Source organism: Pongo abelii, chromosome 13 (assembly GCF_028885655.2).
Source record: "Pongo abelii isolate AG06213 chromosome 13, NHGRI_mPonAbe1-v2.0_pri, whole genome shotgun sequence".
NCBI classification, from domain to species: Eukaryota; Metazoa; Chordata; class Mammalia; order Primates; family Hominidae; genus Pongo; species Pongo abelii.
Genome location: NC_071998.2, coordinates 58603979 through 58630617, shown reverse-complemented (window position 1 = coordinate 58630617; position 26639 = coordinate 58603979). Strand labels below are relative to the sequence as shown.

Sequence of the window (26639 nt, the reverse complement as noted above, 5' to 3'; positions counted from 1 at the left end):
ATTTTCCAATGGTCATCTCTTCAAACTCCAGTGAGTCTCACAAACAGGGTGCACCAGCCAATCCAAGTACATTTGGATTGGCACAAGCCAATCTACAATTTGCATGATAGATACTATCCAAATTGACAGTAGATAGCTCAGTAAATAGCTGAGCAAACTGCAATGATAGCTCAGTCTTGAACTCTGGAAATAAATTTCCAAATGCCTTCCCCAGTGGCACTTCAAACTCAAAAATGTTTACAAAACTAATCACATTTTCCAAACCTACTTCCACCACTACCCAACCTGTTGCTCCTCCTTCCTGTATTTCCTATACCTCAGAGATTAGCCCCACATTGAATCTACCTCCCAAGAGTCATGTTGCTTTTAAAATCCTTCACTAACTCCTTGCTCCCTACAGAAGAAAATATAAACTATGTATCATGGCATTCAATACCCTTTGTGGTAAGTTCTCTATCTCTTCAGTCATACCACTTTTTCTGTGCTACATAATACCAAGTTTTCTAGCCATTCTAAAATATTCAAAGGTCCCTGGAATACAAAATCCTCATTATACCTGGAAAGTTATCCCTACCCTAGTCCATCTGTAAAAGCCTTATTCATTCTTTAAGACGCAGGTCAATGACTGCCTTCTCAGTCAATATTTTCCTGACTCTTTTTCAAGAAAAGTTGAGTAATCATTCCCTCTATTTTCCTATTATTATAGAACTCTGTGCTTTTAAACTTCCTGTATTAATATTAATATCTAATATGTTGCCTTTTTGTTTGTTTGCTTCTCTGTTTCCCCCCAATGACTGATCTCCTTAAAGGCAGAGTTTTTGCCTTATCCATTGCTTATATAGTCCTTAAAATGCTATGAAATGCATAGCAGGCAGTTTGTCAAATTACTTTAACTTATTATTGAGCAGCTGTGTTTTGGTTTTCCTCTGTTCAGTCCACTTACATTTCTAAAAATTAAGAAAAAGTCTAGAGAAGATTAAAATGACACATCTTCTAATCTTTTACTCCTACTTCTGAAATCTATGTGGTTCACTAGTACTTCCATTTGCTACTAAATCAACTTAAGTCTTACCATTAAGATGATGCTACACACTATTCCTTTTCCCTACTCTTAACTACTCAAGGTGAGCCTTTTTCTACACATGCTTATAGCAGTTTATTGTCAGTACTTGTCAGCTACAAAATGGTAAAAAATTTTTAAAAAACAAACAATAAAACAAAACTTCTATAAGAGTGACTTTGACTATTTTGTTAACCAAATCTCCGGTTTTTTTGTTTTTTGTTTTTTGTTTTTGAGACAGAGTCTCACTCTGTCGCCCAGGCTGGAGTGCAGTGGTGCGATCTCAGCTCACCGCAAGCTCCACCTCCCGGGTTCACACCCTTCTCCTGCCTCAGCCTCCCGAGCAGCTGGGACTACAGGCACCCACCACCAGGCCCAGCTAATTTTTTGTATTTTTAGTAGAGACGGGGTTTCACAGTGTTAGCCAGGATGGTCTCCAACTCCTGACCTTGTGATCCGCCCACCTCGGCCTTCCAAAGTGCTGGGATTACAGGCGTGAGCCACCGCACCCAGCCCAAATCTCCAGTTTCTAAACTGGTAAGCTCAAGTTGCTATGCCTCAAGGAATTTGAGAGAATATTTAATGTAAGATTCAGGACCCAATAGTAAGAATTCTACTCAGGACATCTGATCTTCATTGAAAAGGATTCTAATCCAACTTCAGTCCTCATAACAAGGAAGTACTATTTCAGAAAGTCCCTAGATTCTCAGATGCATTGGCAAGCACCATACACTGAAGAATTCACAGAAGAAGATTTTAGTCACTTGCTCACTCATCCACTTGAAGTAAGAAAAATCAATCACTGCATGTTTATTGTTCTATAATAAAGCAAATGTTAGAAATAAAAGTTAGAAATGTCAAACACACTAAATTGTTACATAATAAACTAATCAAGACGCAACTTTTATTCAGGACATGGATCTTTCTGAAATGAAAACAAAAGAAGAGAATTGACTTAAAATGTTTATAAATATGAATATTATGACAGAACCAAAGCTATTTATGAGCATTATTTTTAAAAGCTTGTTTAAGTATTATGCATTTGTCTGTGTGACATTTTGTAAAGAGGAGAAAAATCAAGGAGAAAGGAATTGTAGAACACTAACAGGAAGAGGACAGATACTGAGGAATGGCTCATGGTATAAGTGAGATTATCAGAGACTTTCTACAATGGAATTTGAAATGCAGGGAGCACATTTGGTGTAAGGTTGTAGAGGACTTACACTAAGGGCATTCTTCTGCTACCTCTGCCAGCAGATGAGTGGCTCCTGAGAATGCATACCAAATTAATTCCCCAGCTGTTCACATGCATATAAGCAGCTGCTGCTGTTACTGCCTAACACTTATGGCAGTCTGTCAGCACCTCTAATCTCTGCCATAGCAGACAAGCCACTCACCTAAGGCCTCTGCTGTACTTCCAAAGAAAGAATTTCTCAAGTAGAGACTGAGTGGAACTAGACTGCCAGCTGTGAGCCTCAGAGCTCCTGGCTGCCTGTTGCTAAGTCTATAAGCTGCTGAGCCCTTCTCACCAGAAAAAAAAAAAAAAAATGAGCTTAATAAAATAACCCTGCACAGAAATTTTCTGAAATTAAGATAACATTCAATGGAAAACAGAATTTAATCTACAGAAATACACTTCACAGATGTTTTAGGAACAGAACCTAGAGAAAATGAAAGTCAAAATTTGATAAAAGAATTTGTCAGGAACTTCAAGGTAAAGACTCCATGTATTTTTTGGCAACTATGAAACACTAAGAAGGCTTTTTAAATATTAAAAAGCCATTTAAACACTTCAAATTAAGATTCCTCAATATACTTCTTCAGATTTCTGTACTGAGTTACCCTCTCGAGTGTTTGGAAGTCTTTTCTTCCTCATTAAGCAAATACTTACATAATGTTATCATGGCTTTGTAATCTTAAAGACAGGCAAATGTACTAGCCAAATATGCCAAACTAACTTATTAAGAGCATTCCAAACAACATTTTGGATCCAATTCTTTTTAAATGCACTTACATCTTTCTTATATTAGAATCAAGCATATTTGTCAATTAATGTTTATTATTAATAACTAAAATGATTTGTTGTTAGTATATTAGGAATAGCTTTTTAAAAGTACCTTGATCTTTGTGTTTCTAAGATTTGTCCTAGTCCATTTATGGATCTGAAATAAATAATAAATGAGGAAGACAAAGTTTAAAAGTAAAAATTAACTTTTTTAAAAAGTATACAAAGTACATTGTTTCTAAAACAGGAAATAAGCATACACAAATACATCTGGAACCAGAAAAAAATTAAAAGCAGAAAAACAAAACTTGCTTTAAAAAATAATTATGATTTTCCTTCAAATAATAAATCACATATATTCCACTCGTACGTCAATAAAACATATATGCAAAAATTCACACAACTGTCAGATTAAGGGCTACTTTGTGGTTAATAAAAAGATGTTTCACTTTAGAAAAAATCATTCATAAATAGTCAGTTATCCTAGTGTTCTTAAAAATGAGTAGATACTCAAAATTTTTACGGTGGTCACTTTTTTCCTCAGGCATACATCGTAGAAATGGCTATATACATACTAAAAATAAAAACCTAGTTGTGAGTGGCTTTGCCCCCAGCCTGTCCTTAGTATTCACAGTAATTCTAAGTCACACATCCCAGGTTCCTTTATAGAATAACCTCTTCAGTTCCCTAATTAGGCTCTCTACCCATTATGCCTGTTCTCACTCTTTTGATACTATAGAATACGGCTTTGTATGGCACCAAAAAGTACCTGTTAAATTATTTTCAACACACTGTACACCTCATCTATTTATCTTTTCCATTGCCTATCATCAATCATCAATTCTCTATCATGAATTCAATTGTCTTTAGGGTTACTTACCCAAGATTCTTGCTACTTGTTCAAGTTTGTTCTCATGGGTAAGGCTTCCCACATATAATGATTCTGAGGCAAGTCTCTCCACAATTTTACAAAATTCTTAATCCTCTTTTTTGAATACACTCTAGTCTGATGGCTATTTCCTCTCAAATATGTTTACCTTTTTTCAACTCCCCAAATATGATACTGAGTCAGTCACAAGTCTGATATGAAGGGAGGGTAAAAGCCAAAAGGGTATGTAATTTATCAAATTGCTTCTTCCAAATTCATGTCTAGTGCTGTTAACAAGCTGGCTAATAGTCAATATTGTCAGTGTCAGAGATTTAGCTTAGGTCTCTATAAGGATATAAAAGTCAAGTAATAATTATCATTCCTTTTATGCCAAAAACGTTTGCTAAATAGATTGTGTTCTTCTTAGCAATCACAATGGTGCACAAGATTTTTGAAGAGAAACAAGATTAGAAGACCAGTGTCAAAAAATGTAAAAGCAATCTTCATTCATCACTTTCACCTTTTCAAAATCAGCCATCTTTTTCTTTCTTCCCTTTTTTACTATACCTTGAACTTACTATGTAAGCTAAGAAAAAAATTACATAATAATAGCTAACAGAGCACTTACTATGTGTCAGCACTGTGCAAAGTTTACCAACATTATTTCATGTAATACTCAAAGCAAACTTATGATAGGCATACGCCTTTTACAGAGGAGGCTTTAAAAGGGTAAATAAGCTCCCTAAGAAGACAATGAGAAACAGACCAAGGATTAGAACCCAAGCAGATTCCAAGGTCCGTGATCTTCAACACTATGCAACAATACCTACCCTCCACATGGAGATATTATATTTTTTTATAGTAAAGTTTAAGGACATTACTATTAAAATAAGATGAAATATGTGGAAAAATTTGAATTTCTTTCTTCCACAATCATTAATCATTGCAAATAATCTCCTAATGAGTCTTACTTTTATTGATTCAATTTATAACATATACTATATGAACTGAGATGACAGATTCAAAATCTAATGTCAGTAGAACTTATAAATACTAAGAATAGTAATTTTGAGCCATCAAGCTCAAAGCATTGTACACATTAAAGATAACCAATAATAATAGCTACCGAATGTCTCTCTGTACAGGGCTTTTATTAGTTCAGGTCTTACAAAATAATTCAAAACAAAGTCCCTGAACTATAACCTCATTTGAAAAGTCCATCTTTGTTTTCAAAAGGAATGGGAGTCAGCAAAATGACTGTTAGCATATATTTGAGCACCATTCATATTGTCCTGATTGTCCTGTGCTGATCAGCCTTGGCTATGGACAAAGAAGATATTAAAGCCAGCTGGAAGACAAGGCATGGTTGACAGTTAAGGAAGATGAAGTCAATGAGAGTTCAGGGAAAACTGAGACCACTTGAGTCAGGGAAGACTTCACATAGGAGAGGGGAGAGACAGAATAGGCTCTATAAAATACATTTAAAAAAAAAAAAACAGAACAAGAAAGCATGCAGGGATTGGCAGAGTGAGAATACATTATCAGTAAAGACAGGAACTGGCAGGATGCATCCATGGGAAAGTGAATTAACCATCCTAGGTAAAGTCAGGGAAGACTGACATTAGGAAAGAGTCAAAGAGAAGACAGGAAAAGAAAGATGGAGTGAGAAGACCCTGAATATCAGTCTATTAACTGCGAACTACATTCTGCAAGCACTGGGGACTAATTTTATGTATTACCATTTATATAAAAATTAGCCATCAACAATATATGTGATTCCCTAATGTTCTTGAAGCAGGTCAACCTTATACCTTAAGTTTCTACAGGGCAACAATCAGAGTAAAAAATATTCTGTGTATACGATATGGATCTGTAGGCACTTAACACACTTATCATTTTGTACCTAATTGTCGTTCTTAATTTCTTTACATCTTCTTCTGGAACCAAGTCTGTTTTATTGATGAGAATGATATCTGCCAAAGCAACTTGCCTAAAATAGCAAACAAAAAGAAATGTTAAGAAATTTAAAATAATATACATGCATGCAGATTAATACATCAAAAGAGAAATGTTAACAAATTAAAAATAAATAAAAACACCTCATGTAGATCAGTATATCAGTTAAGAATTATATAGTGCTCTATAGGAGTGATTCCCTATAGGAGTTTACTCCTAATCCGCTAATTTTTCAATGTGAATGAACTGTATTCATTACTATTCGAGTTCAGATTTCACATAACCCATTCGCAAAGTATTTACTAAGTTCTCTTACTTGCTACTCTTGTGCTACAAAGATAAGTCTCAAAAAGTTCACAATCAAAAGGATGATTTTAAACTCATAATTTTCTTTGTGAAGAAAAGCATAAAATTCAGATATCCAATATGGTAAAAAGAAGAAGAGTTTACGTACTAAAATACTGTAATATTTACCAAAATTTTCAAAGAAATAGAATAAGTTCACGTAATACTAAAAACTGTATTAAACAGGTTTTTTAAAACTATACTTCAGAGCTGGGCATGGTAGAGCACACCTGTAGTCCTGGCTACTTAGGAGGCTGAGGAGGGAGGATCCCTTAAGTCCAGGAGTTCAAGTCCAACCTGGGCAACACAGGAAGACTCCATTTCTTAAAAAAAATAAGCTACACTTCAGAAGATATATCAGGATATTGCACAAATGTCTTCTTTATCACTATAAATATACTGTATATTATCTCCGTAAAGAATCTAGTTGACTGAATGCTAGATAACAAAGTAGATGATAATAATCAGAAGCTCTATTTTCTATTAACAGGATAGTAAAACTGGAAATTCTTTCAATTTTCCTCAGTTATTCAGGGTCTTATGCTTTGTCTCAAAGAATACAACTAAATTCTCAAAACTAAATTAACTTTAGTTCACGGAAAAAGCAGGTTTCAACAGTATGTACATCACAAATCCAATTTGGCTATTTTCTATTTGGCTTATTTATATTTTCTATAATAACCATATTTTCATAAGGAAAAAAGTTACAAAAATATTTAAGTTCAGCCGGGCGCAGTGGATTCATGCCTGTAATCCCAGCACTTTGGGAGGCCGAGGTGGGTAGATCACCTGAGGTCAGGAGTTCGAGACCAGCCTGGCCAACATGGTGAAACCCCATCTCTACTAAAAAAAAAAAAAAAAAAAAAAATGCAAAAATTAGCTGGGCGTGGTGGTGGGTGCCTGTAATCCCAGCTACTTGGGAGGCTGATGCAGGAGAATCACTTGAACTTGGGAGGCGGAGGTTGCAGTGAGCCAAGATCTGCTGCACTTCAGCCTGGGTGACAGAGTGAGATTCTGTCTCAAAAAATAATAATAATAATAATAATTTTATATATATATATATATAAAATCTTCAATCCCAAAGAAATTGTATAACAAGAAAATATTTTTAAATGTTAATATTTCCCGAGTTCCTCAAAATTACAGAACTCCTGTGTTCAGCATTCACTTTATGCTACGACAAAAATGACTTTAAGTAAAAGTTATCAGATCATTATAAATCGATAGCAATAATTCAAATATGGGAAAAAAGAAAATAAATTTTCCTTGACTATGTTTTAAAATTTATTAGTTTGTTTTTGGTTTTCATCTTAGTGATTTTTCTCTTTACAATTAGCCAGCAATCAATATATACTTTAAATATGAATACCTAGTAGCTTCATTGATAAGGCCATCAGGTTTCTCTTCTGTTAAATGCTAAACAAAAAAAAGTTTGAATAAAGTTACTATAATACAATAAAAAATCTAATGTCAACACAAAGGATTTTACTTTAGAGACATCTTCTTGCATCTAATAAAAACTTCAACATGTTCTGTTACTGAGTACACAAATTCAAAACTAACTTTTCTAACTGAAAGCATTTTTCTTCCCCATTTGCAATTTTTTTCTACAAGTGAACCTGTGGGGTTTTATAGGGGGAGGAAGAGGGCTTAGGATTTCATACTCCTGACCTTTTCTTTTACTTAAAAGGAAAACCCCTTTGATTCACATAATGTCATAAAAACATAGAAGATTACAGTTCAGATTTTAGGTATTTTCCTTCTTACAAAACTGTTCTTGTTCTAAATATTCATTATTACTTATTTTTAAAAAAAGGATAACCACTGAAATATAGTTTCTTAGAATCTAATATACTTCCCTTCACACCAAACCCCCATATTAGAATCTAATATACTTCCCTAGACTCCAGCCCACAATCATGCACCACGTGAACTCAGTACTAGGCGTTTCAAACACCCTAGAAACAAATAAGTGGTGGGAAGGCTGATTCAGCCCTGATTCTAGCCTAAAAGCAGTTTATCATTTAGAAACCCATACTTGCTAATCTGGCCTCTCAGTGCAACTGTTTATTTTAATGACCTCTCCAGAGTCAGGCTAACTCCAAAAAATATTTTGACACTGACTTAGAGCCCATGTGGTAGTTTTCATCTCTCTGGAGGCAAGCTTTGTTTTGATGTTGTTGTTGTTGTTGTTGTTGTTTCCCCCGCACAATCCTGTTTACATTCCTAACGTCATCAACATCACAAGCTTCTTCTCTGGGAAATTACGTTTTTACCCTCATTACCTCAAACCTCAATAGAGGTTCCCTGTCACAATAAAAAGCTGGCTACTGAGGTTTAGAGGCAACTAGATTATAGTAATACTCTATATTTGAAGCCAACTTTACAAATGAATTAAATCCTTGAATCTAACTTTATAAATTATATACATTTTCTCATTTAGCTTTCATAACAATTATGGGAGATGGCTATTTTCATTTATAAAGGAAGAAACTAAATCTAACACCCTCATCATCACAGGATACTATATTTTATATACAATCACAGGGACTTTTTTTTTAATTGAACACACATCCATCAAGTAAAATGAACATAATTTTAAAGTCTTTGTGAAACCTTTTATGCCACATAAAATCAGTCTGTGTACAATGCTACACAAATGTTAATAATCATATATCAGAGCCAAACCAGTTTCATAATTCATGGGGAGATGATCATTAGGAGTATCTGAATAGTTTGGAACCTCAGAGCAAGCAGGTAATAATTTTATTTAACAAGCTTGATTAGGTCTATAGAAGAAACATTTTTTCCTTCTAAAAGTTCAGCAAATTCTATTTTGAGGAAAACAAAACTGAAATAAAATCATGGCAATGATACTTCTACTTCAGGCAAAATCTTGTTCAATTCAACTGCAGACCCACTCTGCAATTATGGAAGTCACAGAACTTGGCAAGTATTGTATCAAAAATCATTCCATGCCAAAAGACCAAGTTTAATATTTTTTTCATAATTCATCTTGGCCTGAGGCTACAACAAATCCTATTGTTACATACTCTGCCTCTAGAGAATAAGGCTGCTAACAGACCTTGGAATGGTGCCTGGCACACAGTCTCAACAAATATTTGTTGAATGAATTGTAGTTAACACCTCCTGTTGTGGGGATACATAAAAGATGTTACATGAAAAATGCCATCTAACATGCAACAACAAATCTCTTCCCATTAAGCAGTAAATCTACTTAACAATGATATATTTTTGGCAAGGCATCTGCCTCTGAATGATTCTATAGTACTGAAAATTCTTTTTAAACTGAAACATTTTTCAAGATATTATATTATTGACCTTATGGAAGCTTTTTTAACATATGAAATTGGGGCTATTTGGCTATGAGTTTGTGAGGCATAAAAATGATATGACAGAAGAATTACAGATTTTTTTTTTGCATTTCCATGCCTAAATGTAACTAATAAAATGGTAGTTTCACACGGTAATGTGCAATGTTTTAAATGCATTTACCACTCCAAAATATTAGAATTCTTCACTCAAAGCTAACAGTGGTAGACTAACATTTTACTACTTCCAGACAGTCACAAAGTATCAAATAAATGAAAATAAATAAAAATAAATGAAAATCACCCCAAGTGACAGCCTGCCAATATTTACAGCTGTATTAAAATTATATGTAATCATATACAATTATAGCAAAAGAGATAAATGTCCTCTTCTACGCACATAGGAAAGCTATACAAACATTTAAAAAAATAAGTGTATACTAACATTTATTTTCTTTAGACATCAGCCCTGCATTTCCCTCCTGTGACTTCCTACCTTCCCAAGTCAAACTCTGCAAAAAGTATAAAATCAATGTCTTCTATGCAAAAGAACATTCTTCAATAATACATTATACACCATTTGGTCATTAAGTCAGATGACTTTCATTTATAAAATAAAACAAAATGGAAATTTTGGCATTCTATTCCACCTGTATAAGTAAATGAAGAAAAAATTTTTGCAAAATATTTTTTAAATATTTTATATTACATAGATGTCCAAAGTATTCCTTATCTCTGCTTAACAACTATGGCTTTTGCTTATATATCAAAAAAGGCAAAAATAATTTTGGTACTAATTAATCCAACATATTCAAAAGGCTAAGGTTCAAAACCCCAATTTAACTTACCACAAGAAACAAAGGAAATTAAAGGGGAGTGGTGTGAGATGTTGGTCAAAGAATACAAAGTTTGTTATGCAGGATGCATAAGTCATGGAGAGCTAACTACAGCATGATGACTGTAGTTAATTCTATTGTATACTTGAAATCTGCTAAAACATAGATCTTAATTGTTCTTACCACCCCCTCTCAAAAAAATAACAATGTGAGGTGATGGATATGTTAACTAGCTCGATTGTTTTATAACGTAATTCACACATTGTATACCTTAAATATATATAATTTTTACTTGTCAATTATACCTCAATAAAGCTGGGGGGGTTAGGGAGAGAAACAAAGGAACTCTCTGAAATAACACCACTGTAGACCTAACTTCATCAAGGGCTATAGGGTGTCCTTTTCTGCAGAAATAAAGAAAGAAGCTGGACTGAAAAAAGAGAAAGAAAGAAAAGAAAAAACTATCTTAAAACCCACTGGCTATGAAAGAACACTGCTGTTGACCAGAGTGGAAATAAATCTAGTGTCAAAGATGTCTGGTGTCATTTTTAAAAAGCAGCAGCAGGAACTATTTCTTTCAAATGGATTGGTTACAGCCCTAACACTATTTTAGTTTTTAAAAAATTATTGCATAATGTCAGTCTATTTATTGTTCTGGCCTTTTCCAAGCCAACTGTTTTCTGACTGAATTGTTTCAATAGATTGTGCAATATAACAGAGGAACCAAGAAGAAACCTCTCACTTGACCTTCTCTGGGTAACTTCATTCATTGCTTCTATTGCATTAAATGCTGTCACATTTGTAGAACTGAAAAGAACAATGTCAGTAGCCTGGGTGTCAAGTCTTGAGAATAGAGAGCTGTCATTTTAAGTTGTCCAATTCTTTGCCTATGATTAAAAAATGAATATTTCAGATCAACGGGTGACAATCCCATTAGAGTGATACCCCATGATATCAATTACCACTTCAGTTTCAATTTGGCTGGCTGGCCACAGGGTACCATTTCTCAGCTTTACTTGTGATGGGCTGGCTCTGTGAAGCATGACATTCTTAAATTGCTGCCCATTATCCAAGTGTCATTACTTGTACTGCCTCAGAATTCTCTGAATCACAAGCAGCTACTGAGGTCAAGCTTTGCAACCAGAGGAATTGGACAAGTTGGAAAATTCTTTATATCAAGGTAAAGGTATTTATCTGGCATCCGACTTAGAAAATCTAAAGTTTCCATTATCCTGACAGTGTGTCAGTTTTGTGTAGGTATATTGATTTAATAATTTAAGAGGTTTTATCAAGGTGGCAGGAGGTTAAACGTTTACTGTGTTTGCATTATTCAGAATATTGCTTTGTTTTTTTGGCCTCTATCAGGCTGTTAATAGATTCTATTTAACTCTTCTCCATACCCAACTATACATATAAAATTCTTCCTATAATCATAAAATACATAAACAGTTTGACTTTCAGCATGGCATTTTAAGTCTATCAAAATAAAAAAAAAAACAAAATGTCTTAGCAATTATCTGTCACATAGGTATATCAAATTTTGTAATAAATTTATGGAAGAGATAGATTCAAACATGCCTATAATAAACATTCAAAATGAATAATTTGGGGCTTTTTGCTATCTCCATAAGCATTTTGCAAGAAAGATGATTTCCAACAGTCATTGGAATTTTTCTGAGTGAAACTGTAATACTGTATTTGGGATCATTCTTTGATTCTTAAATTATATTAATAAATTTCATAAATTGAGATTTTAAACTCTAAAAAAGGAGTTATCTTCCAAACTTTTCAAATTAGGGCACTCTATCAATGAGAGAAGGCCCAGTGAAAGGGTATTGGTAGCTATTTGACAAACCTGACATATCCCCTTAGCGCATAATTTCAGCAAAGATTTGGGGGAAAAAAGCAAACTTAAATATTAACAAGTTCAGGACAGGTGTGGGGGCTCACGCCTGTAATCCCAGCACTTTGGGAGGCCGAGGCGGGTGGATCACTTGAGGTCAGGAGTTCATGACCAGGCTGGTCAACATGGTAAAAACCCATCTCTACTAAAAATACAAAATTAGCTGGGCATGGTGGCATGCACCTGTAATCCCAGATACTCAGGAGGCTGAGACAAGGGAATCGCTTGAACCTGGGAGGTGGAGGTTGCAGTGAGCCAAGATTGTGCCACTGCACTCCAGCCTAGGCAACAGAGTGAGACTCTGTCTCAAAAAAAAAAAAAAAAAAAAAAAAAATTAACACGTTCAGATATGAGGTTGGATACAAAACAGACACTAATTTTTAAACACTGAATTTAAACGTCTAAGAAATTACTGCTTTGGGCCTTATCCATATGCTCAGATTAAGACCGGGTCAGTGGGTGGGATAATTTCATTCTCTTCTGCCTTTAGTGGTATTTCACTTGGGAAGTTGAGAAACATCATCTTACTGTATGTAACAACATACTTTTAAAGATTTTACTAAATGCATTTTATATATTAAACCTCATTTAAATGCATTTTAGGACCTTAGAAGTTAACAAAAACATTCATAGCAGGATGTCTTTTACACTTAATCTTTGCCAAAAGACCAAGAAGCGATGCAAGATGCCTTTTAATGGAGAGTCTTCTTACTAATCCTATGTGTATATCCTGATTTTCTTCAATACGTATTTTTTAAATTTTAAGTTCCAGGGTACATGTTTAGGATGTGCAGGTTTGTTACATAGGTAAACGTGTGCCACGGTGGTTTGCTGCACCTATTAACCCATCACCTAGGTCTTCAATATTTTTTAAAAACTCATTTCCAGTGTGTGTTTAATAGCAATTTAATAAGAAAAATAAGATCTCAGATGCTTTATCAAGCTCAGTTTCTTCTATGGAACATAAAAACTTACCAATATTGGGGTTGAATCCTTGTGAAGAGTTATACATACCAAACTCCATCCTAACCCCATATGCTTATTACAAATTATAGTTCCAAATTTTATCACCAAATCAAACTCAGAGTAATAGAAAAGAAATATTTAACACAAACTAATAATTAAAACACAAATTTCACCTATTGTTCAGGATATCTTTTTGAAAAAGGTTTTTGTTAAAGAAAATTTCAGATGCAAACATAAAGAAAATTAAACAATCAATCCCCATATTCCCAGCTCTCAACAATGAGCCACTCATAGCAATCTTTCAACTTACTTTTAATCCATATTTTGAATCCACAATAGTTATGATACCTACAAAGGAAAAAACATTTTAATAACTTTTTAAAAAGAGTGTTTATTAATATTTGTGCAACCATACTTCAGAATGAAAATTAAAACTAACCTATTTCAGTTCACAAATACTACTCCATAAAACAATGTACTGTTTTTTTCTCTTGCCAGTGCTGCCATTTAATTAAATTCCAGTAATAAGTCAATGCATTTCCTGAGCAGCTAGCACTATGTTAAGGCACTAGAGAAGATACAAAACAAATAAAAATTTTAAATCAAATAAATAAGAAAATAAGATTTCCTTGGCACTGAAAAAGCTTACAATCCAAAATATAAGTCAAATTTCATAACATAGTCAAATGTGATAAGTACATAGACAGGTTATTTCTAGTTTATTTTCACATAATCAAAATCAAGACTTTCCTTAACATTTAAATTATTGCCTAAAGAATGAGACATCTTAGGATATCATTCCTAACATCTCTCACCAAATCCAAATCCAACTCATAAACGTTTTACATAACATATGCCTAAGTTTCCAAACTACCAATTCATTTAGCAATCTCTGAATATATGCTGATAACAAAAGAATGAGTTTAATTACACCTAAGGAATTCAACCAGTTACACGCCACAAATATTAGAGCTCAATGATGGGGCCCAGCTTAATAATTCTTAAATTTCTTAATGATTCTTACTTTTGAAAAACTAAGAAAATTTCGACTGGTTTTTAAAAAGGTGAAAAAGGGAAAGAAAAAGGGAGAAAACATAGTTGCTTAACTAAGAAAGTTTCTAATATATTTTAAATGAAGGCATATCATTTATAAGTTTATAAAGTAGACTGCCCAAAAGTGTTAAGGTAAATAAAGTAAGGGAGGAGTATTTAATTCTTATCTTCAAGAGAAAATAAAAGCAAAAATATGATCCGCATACTGCCTGGCAGATTAAAATAAAAGGCTCTAACATTATATTAAGGGCATAAATCATAACAGAGGATACAGAAAACCTACAAAGCATTTTTTTTTTAAGGAAAACCTTAGTGGAAGCACTAAATTGGGAGTTGAGTGACATCGAGTTCCACCACTGTCTGCGGTTTTTTAATCTACATGAACAAAGACGTCATCATTAAACTAAAGTGTGAAAAGAACAACAATACAAGGAATTAAAGTTATAACATGAATGAACAACAATAAGCTTAACCATAAAGATTTTACTTAAAAACAAAAGAGGCAGGGTGTGGTGGCTCACGCCTGTAATCCCAGCACTTTGGGAGGCCGAGGCTGGCGGATCACCTGAGGTCAGGAGTTCAAGACCAGTCAGGCCAACATGGCGAAACCCCGTCTCTACTAAAAATCCAAAAATTAGCCAGGATGATGGTGCACGCCTGTAGTCCCAGCTACTCGGGAGGCTGAGGCAGGAGAATCGCTTGAACCCAGGAGGTAGACGTTGCAGTGAGCCGAGATCATGCCACTGCACTCCAGTCTGGGCAACAAAGCAAGACTCTGTCTCAAAAAAAAAAAAAAAAAACAAGAAAGATAAAGGAAAATTGTTTTTTAACTTACCATCAAGGTAAATATCACTCCCTAATTCAGCATCAACCCAAAACATAGAAGCCACTGCACCTGAAAATATATAATATTAATCAAATAAAAATATTTCTTCTTCACACTGAGAAACATGATTCTATCCATGTTTTAATTTGCCCTGATAAAATTAACAGGTAAACACATATATCTTCCTATGGAAATTATAGTGATAGAACCTTTAACTATTTATAGCAAAAGGGAATTATAGTGATAGAACCTTTTACTATTTATACCCATTCCATTTCCATCCCTCTTGTTATTTCCTTTAAAAAAGACCAACTCTAACCACATATAAACAAAACACCACTCTTCTACTGATGCCATAATAATTTAATCAACAGATATTATCAAACAATTTGAGCAGTATGGCTTTGTGCACATCAGACATTTTTATTTTCTCATCTCTTTAATATGATAATCATTCAATCATAAATAGTGAATTATCACTATAAAGGAAAAGGAAAACAAAACATAGATAATTCCAAAATCACTTGCCCAAAAAAAATTTACTTGTAATCTGTGTAGAACTGGAAGTAAAATTATATACTCCATGGCATTACTAATTATTTCTCACACTATTTATTTAGTACTGTATAAAACCTGGGTCTGAGGAAAAATTTTTCCTAAATAATAAATTAAAACTTGTTTTTGACAGAAACTGGTTCAGTACCAAACCACATACTCTGATTAGTACGCCACAACACAAGAAAAAGAAAACTGACAGCAAGGAAAGTATTTGATTTTTGAAAGCATCACAGGCCCAGTTAGTGACAGGGCTGTCTAAAACAATGAATGTAGGAGAAAAACAAGGATAACCAAACTCATTCCAATGTCTAAAGCTGTCCACCTACTCTGACAAGATGTGGTCCCCCAAGCATCACTCTGTGTCAACAATGAAATACCTGTCAGCTGTTTACAGTGATTACTCATGCAAGATATAGCAAGGGCCACAAGATCTAATGGTTTCCTGATACCTATTGATTTTTTTCCCAAAAACTTAATAGTTTTCCAATTTGACTCAAATAGGATTTGTGAGTAACAGGGGCTGAATCAATGTCCGTTCTTTTCAAGGAAATTACTTTACCATGACAATTATTTAACTTAGAACTGGAGAGTGTCAGTCTCCAAAACGGGAAACAACTGAATTGCCAATAAGAATTTTCTTCACTTTCTTGGCTAAAACATGATTTTAATTAATGAGGGGGAAAATTAAATCTACTGTATCACTACTCCAAACAATAAGTCATTTAAAAAAGCATGAATTTTTTCACTCAGTAAAATATCTAACATACATAAATCATTTTGTAATTTTTAAAAATTCATTGATTTTTATTCTAATAGTTTATAAATCCTACTGTTAATATTTGCCTCTTAAGTTGAAATGTAAGAGTGTATTAATGCTTTATTCTAAAACTGGTATTTATCTTTGACATAATACTTGCCAGACTACACGAGAAAGATCTATTTAAAATTTGGATGTAGGTATTTAGAAGGAGTAAAGATGAATGAACAAAATTGATCAGTGGCTCTCAAACCAGGGTGCTTTTCTCCCCAGGGAATATTTGGCAATGTCTGAAGATGTTTTTGGTTGTCTTAACTGGGGGAATGCTACTGGCATCTAGCGGGTAGAAGCCAGGGATGTTGTTAAATATCCTACTCTGCACAGGGCAACCCTCTCACAACAAATAATTATCCAACCCAAAATGTTATTTGTGCGGACACTGAGAAAACCTGAACTAGATTTTAGAATCTCCCTTCTTCAAAATCTAATAAAACAAAAAATAAAAATAAAAAATAAAACAAAAAGGCCAACATTTTATTAGCAGCAACCAAATATAAAAGGGCCTGCCATAAATTTTGAAGACTGATAGCCAAAATAAGAAACAAAGTTATATGTGATTGATGGTCATTCCCAACTCTACTCCTACCTCCAATAAGAGGTTGTAGGGAAATAGTTTACAAAATCCTAAACACTTAGCAGAAATACATTCCAAAATGGCAAAAAGTAGAGCCGAGGAATGAATAAACAATACAGGGAAAAGTCAACAAAAAAATTTCAAGGGTGAGTTTTAACCATCTCCATGCTTTGGAAAGGAGAAGGTCAGGTCACATTCTAGGGCTCAGAACAAAGAGAAATGAGAGGTTTGAGGTCGAATGATGTCCCCATACAAGGCAAAGGAATTTTATTCATAAGCAATTGGGCAGACCCAAGAGTGAAATACTTGGTACTTCAAGAGAGCAGAGCCTAAAAGCCACATTGCCCCATTTGGTTCTCTGAATCACCACTTTTCCCTTCTCTTTCCCTCCACTCCAACAATACACAGCTTTCAAACTAGGGCTCAGGAGAAAAACAAACTTGGGTAAGGAGAGTGGAGTATTAAAAATATTTCCCATCAGCACCACATATAAGTTCTCCCATATCAAGAAGAAACATGTATGCATATGTATTACAGCCTGACAAAAAGAAACACACACATACAGGGAATAATAGGCAAGAAAGAATAAAAAATGAAGAAATGAATAGGGCACACAAGTGGCAAAGAACCCATTCTGGAAGGATACGTAACCCAATAAAAACTAAAGAAAATTCTCAACAACTTCATCATAATGAAGAACTTGAAAACAATACAACCCTATAATAAACAAGCTCAAAAGCAAGAAGAAGCAGAATAAGATGAAAATGCAGTTTGTAGTGCTAAAGAAACTTAGAGCCTATATAACACAATGACTTAACCAATTAATTCATTTAAAATATCAAAAACAGAACAGACACTGGAGAAAACAGAATTATTGACAAAAAGGCTTCAGATGATCACAGTAAATGCAAAGGTAAAAGACAAATCAAAGCAATTAGAACACATACGAAGAACAAAAGAAAATTCAGTATTAAAAAAACTGGTGTCATGAAGTAGAAGATCTAATAATTTGACCAAAAAAAAGTATTCATGGTAATAAACAAGGAAAATGTTCTTAGAAAAACTAAGGGCATATTATAATTTAGAGAAAAATGATTATAAGTGACACTTAGATACACCTTGTTTATATTACTGAATTTCAAAAATAAAGAAGAAAACTCTCAGGCATTTTAGATTAAAAAAAAAAAAAAAAAAGCGCCTTCAAGGAGGGAGGGGGAAAAATCAGACTTTTCTACAGTAACACTAGATGCCCCAAAATAATAAAACAGTGACCACAAAGTTCTAATGAAAGTGTTCCCAAAGAAGTTATTTTTCAGGAATGAAAGCAATAGGCAGACATTCTCAAGCATTAAAGAAAACAGCAAGCATTGAAACTCAGAGACTATAATACTCACAAATTCTTCCTAATAAAAGGAGAAAACACTGGACAAAGAAATCCAGCCAATCAAACATTAGGAGATTATGGAACAACATTTACAAAGCTGAGGGGGAAAAAAGTGTGCCTGATAAATTTTATACCTAGCCAAGTAATCCTTCAAGTAATATAAAAACAAAAGACAAATATTTTGAATCAATGAAGTGTATAAGAACCCAAAGAATGCATGCAGTACCTGTAACTTGAAAAGACTGCCTGACAATGAAATTCAATCAGGAGATGGACTAACTCAGGAACGGAGAAGCAACAGTACTGGTAATGAGCACCAAAACTATTAAAACATAGAACTAAAAGAAATATGACAGAACCACGACAACATAAAGAATATGATCAACATGAAACTAGGCCAATTAATATCCTACAATGGCCTCTAAGTGTTCAAGTGAAAGGAACAGTCACCTATTTCTCACTTTAAATCAAGAGCTAGAAATGATTATGCTTAGTGAGGAAGTTATGTTGAAAGCCAAGATAGGCCAAAAGCTAGGTCTCTTGAGCCAGTTAGCCAAGTTATGAATGCAAAGGAAAAGTTCTTGAAGGAAATTAAAAGTGCTACTCCAGTAAACACACAAATGATAATAAAACAGCCTTATTGCTGATATGAAGTGGTCTGGATAGATGATCAAACAAGCCACAATGTTCCCTTAAGCCAAAGCCTAATTCAGAGCAACCCTAACTCTCTTCAGTTCTATGAAGGCTGAGAGGTGAGGAAGCTGGAGAAGAAAAGTTGGAAGGTAGCAGAGGTTGGTTCACAAGATTTAAAGAAAGAAGCCATCTCCATAACATAAAAGTGCAAGGGAAAGCAGCAAGTGCAGATATAGAAGCTGTAGTAAGTTACCTAGATGTAGCTAACATCATTCATGAAAGTAGCTACACTAAGCAACAGATTTATTTATTTTTTATTTATTTATTTATTTTGAGATGGAGTCTTGCTCTGTCGCCCAGGCTGGAGTGCAATGTGCAATCTCGGCTCACTGCCACCTCCACCTCCCGGGTTCAAGCCATTCTCCTGCCTCAGCCTCCTGAGTAACTGGGATTACAGACTCCCAGCACCAAGCCAGGCTAATTTTTGGTATTTTTAGTAGAGATGGGGTTTCACTATGTTGGCCAGGCTGGTCTTGAACCCCTGAACTCGTGATCTGCCCACCTCGGCCTCCCAAAGTGCTGAGATTACAGGCATGAGGCACCGAGCCCGGCCAGCAACAGATTTTTAATGGAGATGAAATGGCCTCCTTTTGGAAGAAGATGCCATGTAGGACTTTCATAGCTACAGAGAAGTCAATGCCTGGCTTCAAAGATTCAAAGGACAGGCTGACTCTCTTGTTAGAGGCTAAAGCAGCTGGTGACTTCAATTTGAAGCCAATAATCATTTACCATCCTGAAAATTCTAGGGCCATTAAGAATTATGCTAAATCTCCTCTGCCTGTTTTCTATAAATAATAAAGCCTAGATGACAACACATCTGTTTACAGCATGGTTTACTGTTTACAGCATGGTTTATTTTAAGCCCACCATTGAGATCTACTGCTTAGAAAAAAAAAAAGATTCCTTCAAAATATTATTGCTCATTGACAATGCACTTGATCACCCAAGAGCTGTGATGGAGATGTACAAGGAGATTAATGTTGTTTTCATGCCTGCTAACACAACATCCATTCTGCAGCCCACTGATCAAGGAGTAACTTTGACTTTTAAGTCTTATTTAAGAAATATATTTCATAAGGCTATAGCTACCATAGATAGTGATTCCTCTGATGGATCTGGGCAAAGTCAATTGAAAACCTTCTGGAAAGGATTCATCATTCTAGATGCCATTAAGAACATTTGTGATTCATGGGAGATCAAAATATCAACATGAATAGGAGTTTGAAAGATGATTCCAGCCCTCACAGATGATTTTGAGGGATTCCAGACTTCAATGGAGGAAATAACTGCAGATGTGGTGGAAACAGTAAGAGAACTAGAATTAGAAGGGAAGTCTGAAGATGTGACTCAATTCCGGCAATCTCATAAGAAAACTTTAACTAATGAGAAGTTGTTTCTTATGGATGGGAAAAGAACGTGGTTTCTTCAGATGGAATCTACTGATGAAGATGCTATGAACACTGTCAAAATGACAACAAAGGATTTAAAATACGACAGAAGCTTAATTGATAAAGCAGGGTTTGAGAGGACTGACTCCAATTTTGAAAGAAGTTATACTGTGGGTAAAATGCTATCAAATAGCATCACGTGCTATAGAGACACCTTTTATGAAAGGGAGAGTCAACTAATGCAGCAAACTTCATTATTATCTTATGAAATTGCCATAGCCACCCCAATCTTCAGTAACTACTACCCTGATTGGTCAGTACCCATCAACACTGTGGCAAGACCCTCTACCAGCAAAAAGATTATGACTTGCTGAAAGCTGAGATGATTGTTAGCATTTTTTAGCAATAAATATTTCTAATTAAGGTATGTATGTTTTTTAGACAATTCTATTACACATTTTATAGACTACAGTATAGTATAAACACAGCTTTTTGTTGTTTTTTTTTTAAAGAAATGGGGTCTCATGCTGTCATCCAGGCTGGAGTGCAGAGGTGCAATCATGACTCGCTGCAGCCTCAAACTCCTGAGCTCAAGTGATTCTCCCAAGTAGCTGTGACTACAGGCCTGTGACATCACACCCGGCCAAAACGCATAACTTTTATATGCAATGGGAAACAAAAAAATGTGTGTGACTCACTCTATTGTGATATTCAGTTTACTGCAGTGATATGGAACTAAGCCCACAATATCCCTGCGGTATGGCTGTACAGTATAAGAATCACCTGAAGGGCTTATTAAAAACAGCTTGCTCGACCCCCTCCCTTAGAGATTCTGATTCAGTAGATCTGGGTTGGTCAAGAATTTGCATTTCTAACAAGCTCCCAGCTGAGGCTGAGGCTGCCATTCAACATACTACCAAGTGGCACTGGCATAGAGAGATCCCTGGAATAAAATTTACCTACTTGTGTGTGTGTGTATGAATGTGTGTGTGTGTGTGTGTGTGTGTGTGTATACAGTCTTGCTCTGTTGCCCGGCTGGAGTGCAGTGGCGTGATCTCAGCTCACTGCAACTCCGCCTCCCAGCTTTCAAGCGATTCTCATGCCTTAGCCTCCTGAGTAGCTGGGTTTATGGGGTGTGCCACAACACCTGGCTAGTTTTTGAATTTTCAGTAGAGACTGGATTTCACCATGTTGGCTAGGCTGGTCTTGAACTCCTGGCCTCAAGGGATCCACCTGCCTCGGCCTCCCAAAGTGCTGGGATTACAGGCATGAGCCACCATGCCCAGCCCCTCCTTGTATATCACAATAGTGAGATGATTACTTTTCAACTTTCTTCTCTGTATTTTTTAGGTATTTAAATTTTTTTTACAATGAATATTCCATCTTTACCCAAACAATAAAATCTTTATTGTAAAGAAAGTTAAAAGCAAGAAACATTAACATTTTTTATAACTACAATTTGTATAAAAGCTTTCTCTGTGATCTTTAGTTTTTCTTTCTTCCTCTGAAAAGCTGAATCGTGTTTAATTAAACTCTCTCAAAAGTATCAAGTTTCTGTCTATAAAATGGCAAAACTGGCTATGATGAAATAAATTGATATTTGCTGTTTCTAATAAAAGCATACAATATATTTTTCTGTCTTAACAGATTCAAATAATATTTAACACCAACATATTAGTCCAAGTCCTATCATCAGTCAGATTTATCAGAAAGGTATGAAAACCCATGCCTACTATAAGGACCAAAATAGCCTAATTCAATACTACTTTGAAAACATGGGGATGATGTTATTATGTAACTGTTTTAAGTACAATAACCACTGATCACATTTGAACCCTCAGGATACTTCAATATTTCTTTTGGACAACTATGACCTGTTTAGTAAATTACCCCCAAATACTTTAATATAGTTTTACAAATCGCCCCAATACCACAGACCCAGATTTAAAAAAAAATAATGGTGTGGGTCAGATTCACAGAACAAGCACTAACTTTTATGCAAACTGAAAATAAAGATTTTTATCTAAAAGTTTTTTGGGGAAAATAAGCAGACTCTATCAAGAATTAGAGCTTGGTAAGAAGGTAACAGAAACCCATTGTTAGAAACAGGTTGACTCTGTGTAGCTTTCCACAGTAGAGTTTAGAGTTTCTTGTCATGATTCCCTTATCAATGCAGTATAATAACTACTTACACAGCACTTACATTGTATTAGGTATTATAAGTAATCTACAGATGATTTAAAGTATATGGGAGGATGTGCATAGGTTATAGGCAAATACTACACCATTTTATGTAAGGGACTTGAACATTCATAGATTTTGGTATCCTCAGAGGTTCTGGAACTAATACCCCATGGATGCCAAGGGACAACTGTACTTAGAGGTAGAATGTCTCTGCTTTTCCCACATGTCCTTATTTTTAACAACTTCTGTTCTTACAAATAATCCTAAGTCAATCAATAAAACTTCAAATTCTATTAACAGCTTAAAAGTACCAAGAAATACTCTGATCATTCATTCAACTGCCAAAGAAAATGACAACCGAGTACTTTTCCCCTTTTAAACCAAAAAAAGTTTTTGGTTTAATACTAACGAAAGCTTTAATACTCATTTTAGATATTCCTCTAATACATCTATTTACAGTATATCACAGAACTATATTCTGGTTATTAATAATCTCACTTCTTACCAGGATCTGCTAATCCAGTGGTCTCTAACAGTATGTAATCAAATTTCCCCTTCTTCTGCATCAAATTCTCCATAGCTCTAAGGCCATTGTCCCTGGAGAATACCAAAACATAATTTACAGTTAATTACCTAAATATTTTGAAGTGATTATTATAAACACTTTAAAATATATTCAACAACCCGAGACAAAAGTATCCTTAGGAATGTGAAAATTTAACTTACTTCTAACATTCTAACAAAATGTCCGTCCCATATTTACCCGTGAGAAAACAATAGATGCATATATATAATAGGTAAAAAGAAATCATATACATAATAATACTTTATTAAAATTAAAAGCAGAGGAAACTTTATCTGACCAAGTATCTTTTTATAGCTTTATGAAATTTTTAAAAACATACAAAATAATGATAAAATTTATTAACTATAGTAGTTTAATATAGTAGCTAAAGGGACACTGATATTAAACACCATTTAATTCTATTTTACATTAGGATGCAAGGTTTTAATTTCCCTTTTTTCTTATTTTATCAAAAGTGAAGGAAAATACTTAATAGATTACATTTTGGTTGTTCAAGAAAGTCTGTTATAATTTTATCCTTGCCAATACATTTGACACAAAGTCAAATACCTTAGGGAGTAAATGATGCCGAAGAGATTTAATTCACTAGAATACACAAAATTAACAATACAACTAGTCATTTTTATAATTCATTCAACAAATATTTGAGTGCTACTATGTGTTGGGTAACTCTTCTAGGGTCTATGGTAGACTAGTGAACAGACACTGTCCTTGGAAACTTAACTGGTGGAACATAATGTAAGGTTTTTCTCTTTTTTGATAGTCATTTATTTTTTTTATAAGGTTGAACACTTAGAAATATGACCAATGACATATTTAATTCAGAATACTCATTTTTTACATATGAGACTTTCATGTACTAGAGATTAAATAAGCCCTGACATCAAAAGCAATAAAAACTCAATAAAAGGACCAAAACATTAGAGCAGATAGAAAAGACAGCAAGAAACACTTTAAGAAAATGCTTCCTAATAAGTTTATTTTCTATTTGTTTGAAAATACAATGAAACAAACTGTGTAAATTCAGTTAAATTACTCAAGAAAATTAAAGCTGGAAATATAATCAATAAACATTTCTAGTAAACCATGTACATAGTAAACACATTCCTCACTTCACTGAACAGCAGAGGCAACCATTTCTAAGTTCCAGCCACTCTTCATAGAGCTCTCCACCTTGGCTGACAGCTAAGGATTTCTCCAGCGCACTTCCTAGAATAATTAACAAGCAGCACTCTTTAGCTTATGTCCATTAGCCAACAAAAAACAAAGATGAGGATAACTCAGTAATGGAGATATTAAAGCAGAAACTGCATTTTATAATTTATATTCTTTCATTTTATTCATGCAGCCTCGATATCTAAATTACAGTACACTACATTATTTTAGCTTTTATTTAAGATGACTTAAGCCCTGAAAAAGACACATCCTAAACTGATAAACATACCGACTTCCTCCTTAGGCCTCTTACTTGGCCACCCCCATTTCTTAATAAAGTAGCTATCTTGAAGGCATTTTTTTCTTGTCCAGGGTAAACTTTCTAAATAGACTAGTATGTTTTATATACTGGATTTTGTATGCCCTTCAACCTCTTAAGAGACTGCCTTATCTATCTTTTTCTTTTCATTCTTCTTCTAAATTGTTTCTGTTAGACAAACTGCTGAATATTCCCAATGAGTAAAAACCCTAGTTCATCCTGAGGAAGGTTTTTGGCCAGTGTACCATGTGCTCATTTAAAAATTAAACTTATAGGGAAGCCAAGGCAGGCAGATCACGAGATCAGGAGATCGGGACCATCCTCGCTAACACAATGAAACCTCATCTCTACTAAAATTACAAAAAATTAGCCAGGTGTGGTAGCGGGCGCCTGTAGTCCCAGCTACTCGGGCGGCTGAGGCAGGAGAATGGTGTGAACCCAGGAGGCGGAGGTTGCAGTGAGCCGAGACTGTGCCACTGCACTCCAGCCTGGGCAACACAGTGAGACTCCATCTCAAAAAAAAAAAAAAAAAAAAACAACTAAACTTTTAGTCAAATTCACATATTTTCCTAGCAATACTTACTTAAGAAAAAATAAACTATATTTGAAATGCTCATTATCTGTAAGAATTATTTTAAATGTTTTACTTTTCCTCTAATAAAGAAATATACCAAACGGTGAAGTTCTAAAAGTCCAGTAAGCAAATAAGCCCCCATAAAATTGAGTAGTTTTACACTTACATATTTTTTATATTTCAGCTAGGTATTAATAAAGAGCTTCTAAAGACGTTGTTACAGAATTCGGACTATATACAGAACGTTAATGAAACATGAAGGAAAGTGTTGAGAATGCTGTGAAAAATAAAATTGTGAAAATGATCCAGAAAAAATAAAGAAAATAGTAAGAATAAATGTAATCAGTGTGCAACAGGTTATTTAATAAGATGATGAAAAAAACAGTCTGTTATTAGAAATCTCAGGATTTTTGCCTAAAAAGCACTTTTCTCTTTAGTTTATTAAAATCAGAAATCAAATATAACTGGCTTCCCATCCTGTTCATAAAACCTAGTTCTTTTACTTTTTACAACTGAAAAAAATAGTACGTTTTAAAAGAAATCGTTTAATAGATATTGTTTTTTGGCTAGAAGTGAGCTTTGATTACAATTCATACTTATGAAGAAAAACTCCTATAAAGATAACAGAAGTGTTGTGTCTAGTGCTATTTTTTTTTACTACAGTTTAATATTTGAGTTGAGAAGTTGAGCACACTTATTTTCACAGATAATTTAAGATACATGAGGATAAAGACCATATGTTTACCTTATTTTTAAAATATTGAGTTTTAACTGCATTGTAGATAATAAACATTAAACAAAGTTAACTAATAACAGAAGCATTTTCAAATATTTTTCATGAGTTGCAATAGAGTCCATACAAAAGTGCCTTTCTAGTTCCTAAAAAAAACATTTTTTGGCCAGGCATGGTGCCTCACGCCTGTAATCCCAGCAACTTTGCGAGGCCGAGGCGTGTGGATCACAAGGCCAGGAGGTCAAGACTATCTTGGCCAACATGGTGAAACCCTGTCTCTACTAAAAATACAAAAAGTTTCTGGGCGTGGTGGTGCACGCCTGTAGTCCCAGCTACTCGGCAGGCTGAGGCAGGAGAATCACTTTAACCCAGGAGACAGAGGTGGCAGTGAGCTGAGACTGCACCACTGCACTCCAGCCTGGCGACAGAGAGAGACTCCATCTCAAAAAAAATAAAATAAAATAAAAAATAAACGTTTTTTCATATGTCTAGATTTTTACTTCTGGAGTCATTTATTTCATGTA

The 26639-nt window shown here is 34.5% G+C and overlaps 1 protein-coding gene across 7 annotated transcripts in view; it reads right to left on the bottom strand.

Annotated features, from left to right (window-relative positions):
* The window catches only part of ZNG1A (Zn regulated GTPase metalloprotein activator 1A), a 51947-nt gene that overhangs the window by 21612 nt on the left and 3696 nt on the right, over nt 1–26639 (bottom strand). For 5 of the 7 annotated variants that reach the window (XM_009244490.4, XM_024251842.3, XM_054519576.2 and 2 more), the window contains 7 exon segments: nt 24447–24543; nt 23254–23345; nt 15160–15219; nt 13582–13619; nt 7604–7650; nt 5837–5923; nt 3178–3222 (listed from right to left, as the gene is read on the bottom strand). In XM_009244490.4, coding sequence (XP_009242765.1) covers nt 3178–3222; nt 5837–5923; nt 7604–7650; nt 13582–13619; nt 15160–15219; nt 23254–23345; nt 24447–24543 — 466 coding nt within the window. 7 annotated transcript variants of the gene reach the window in all.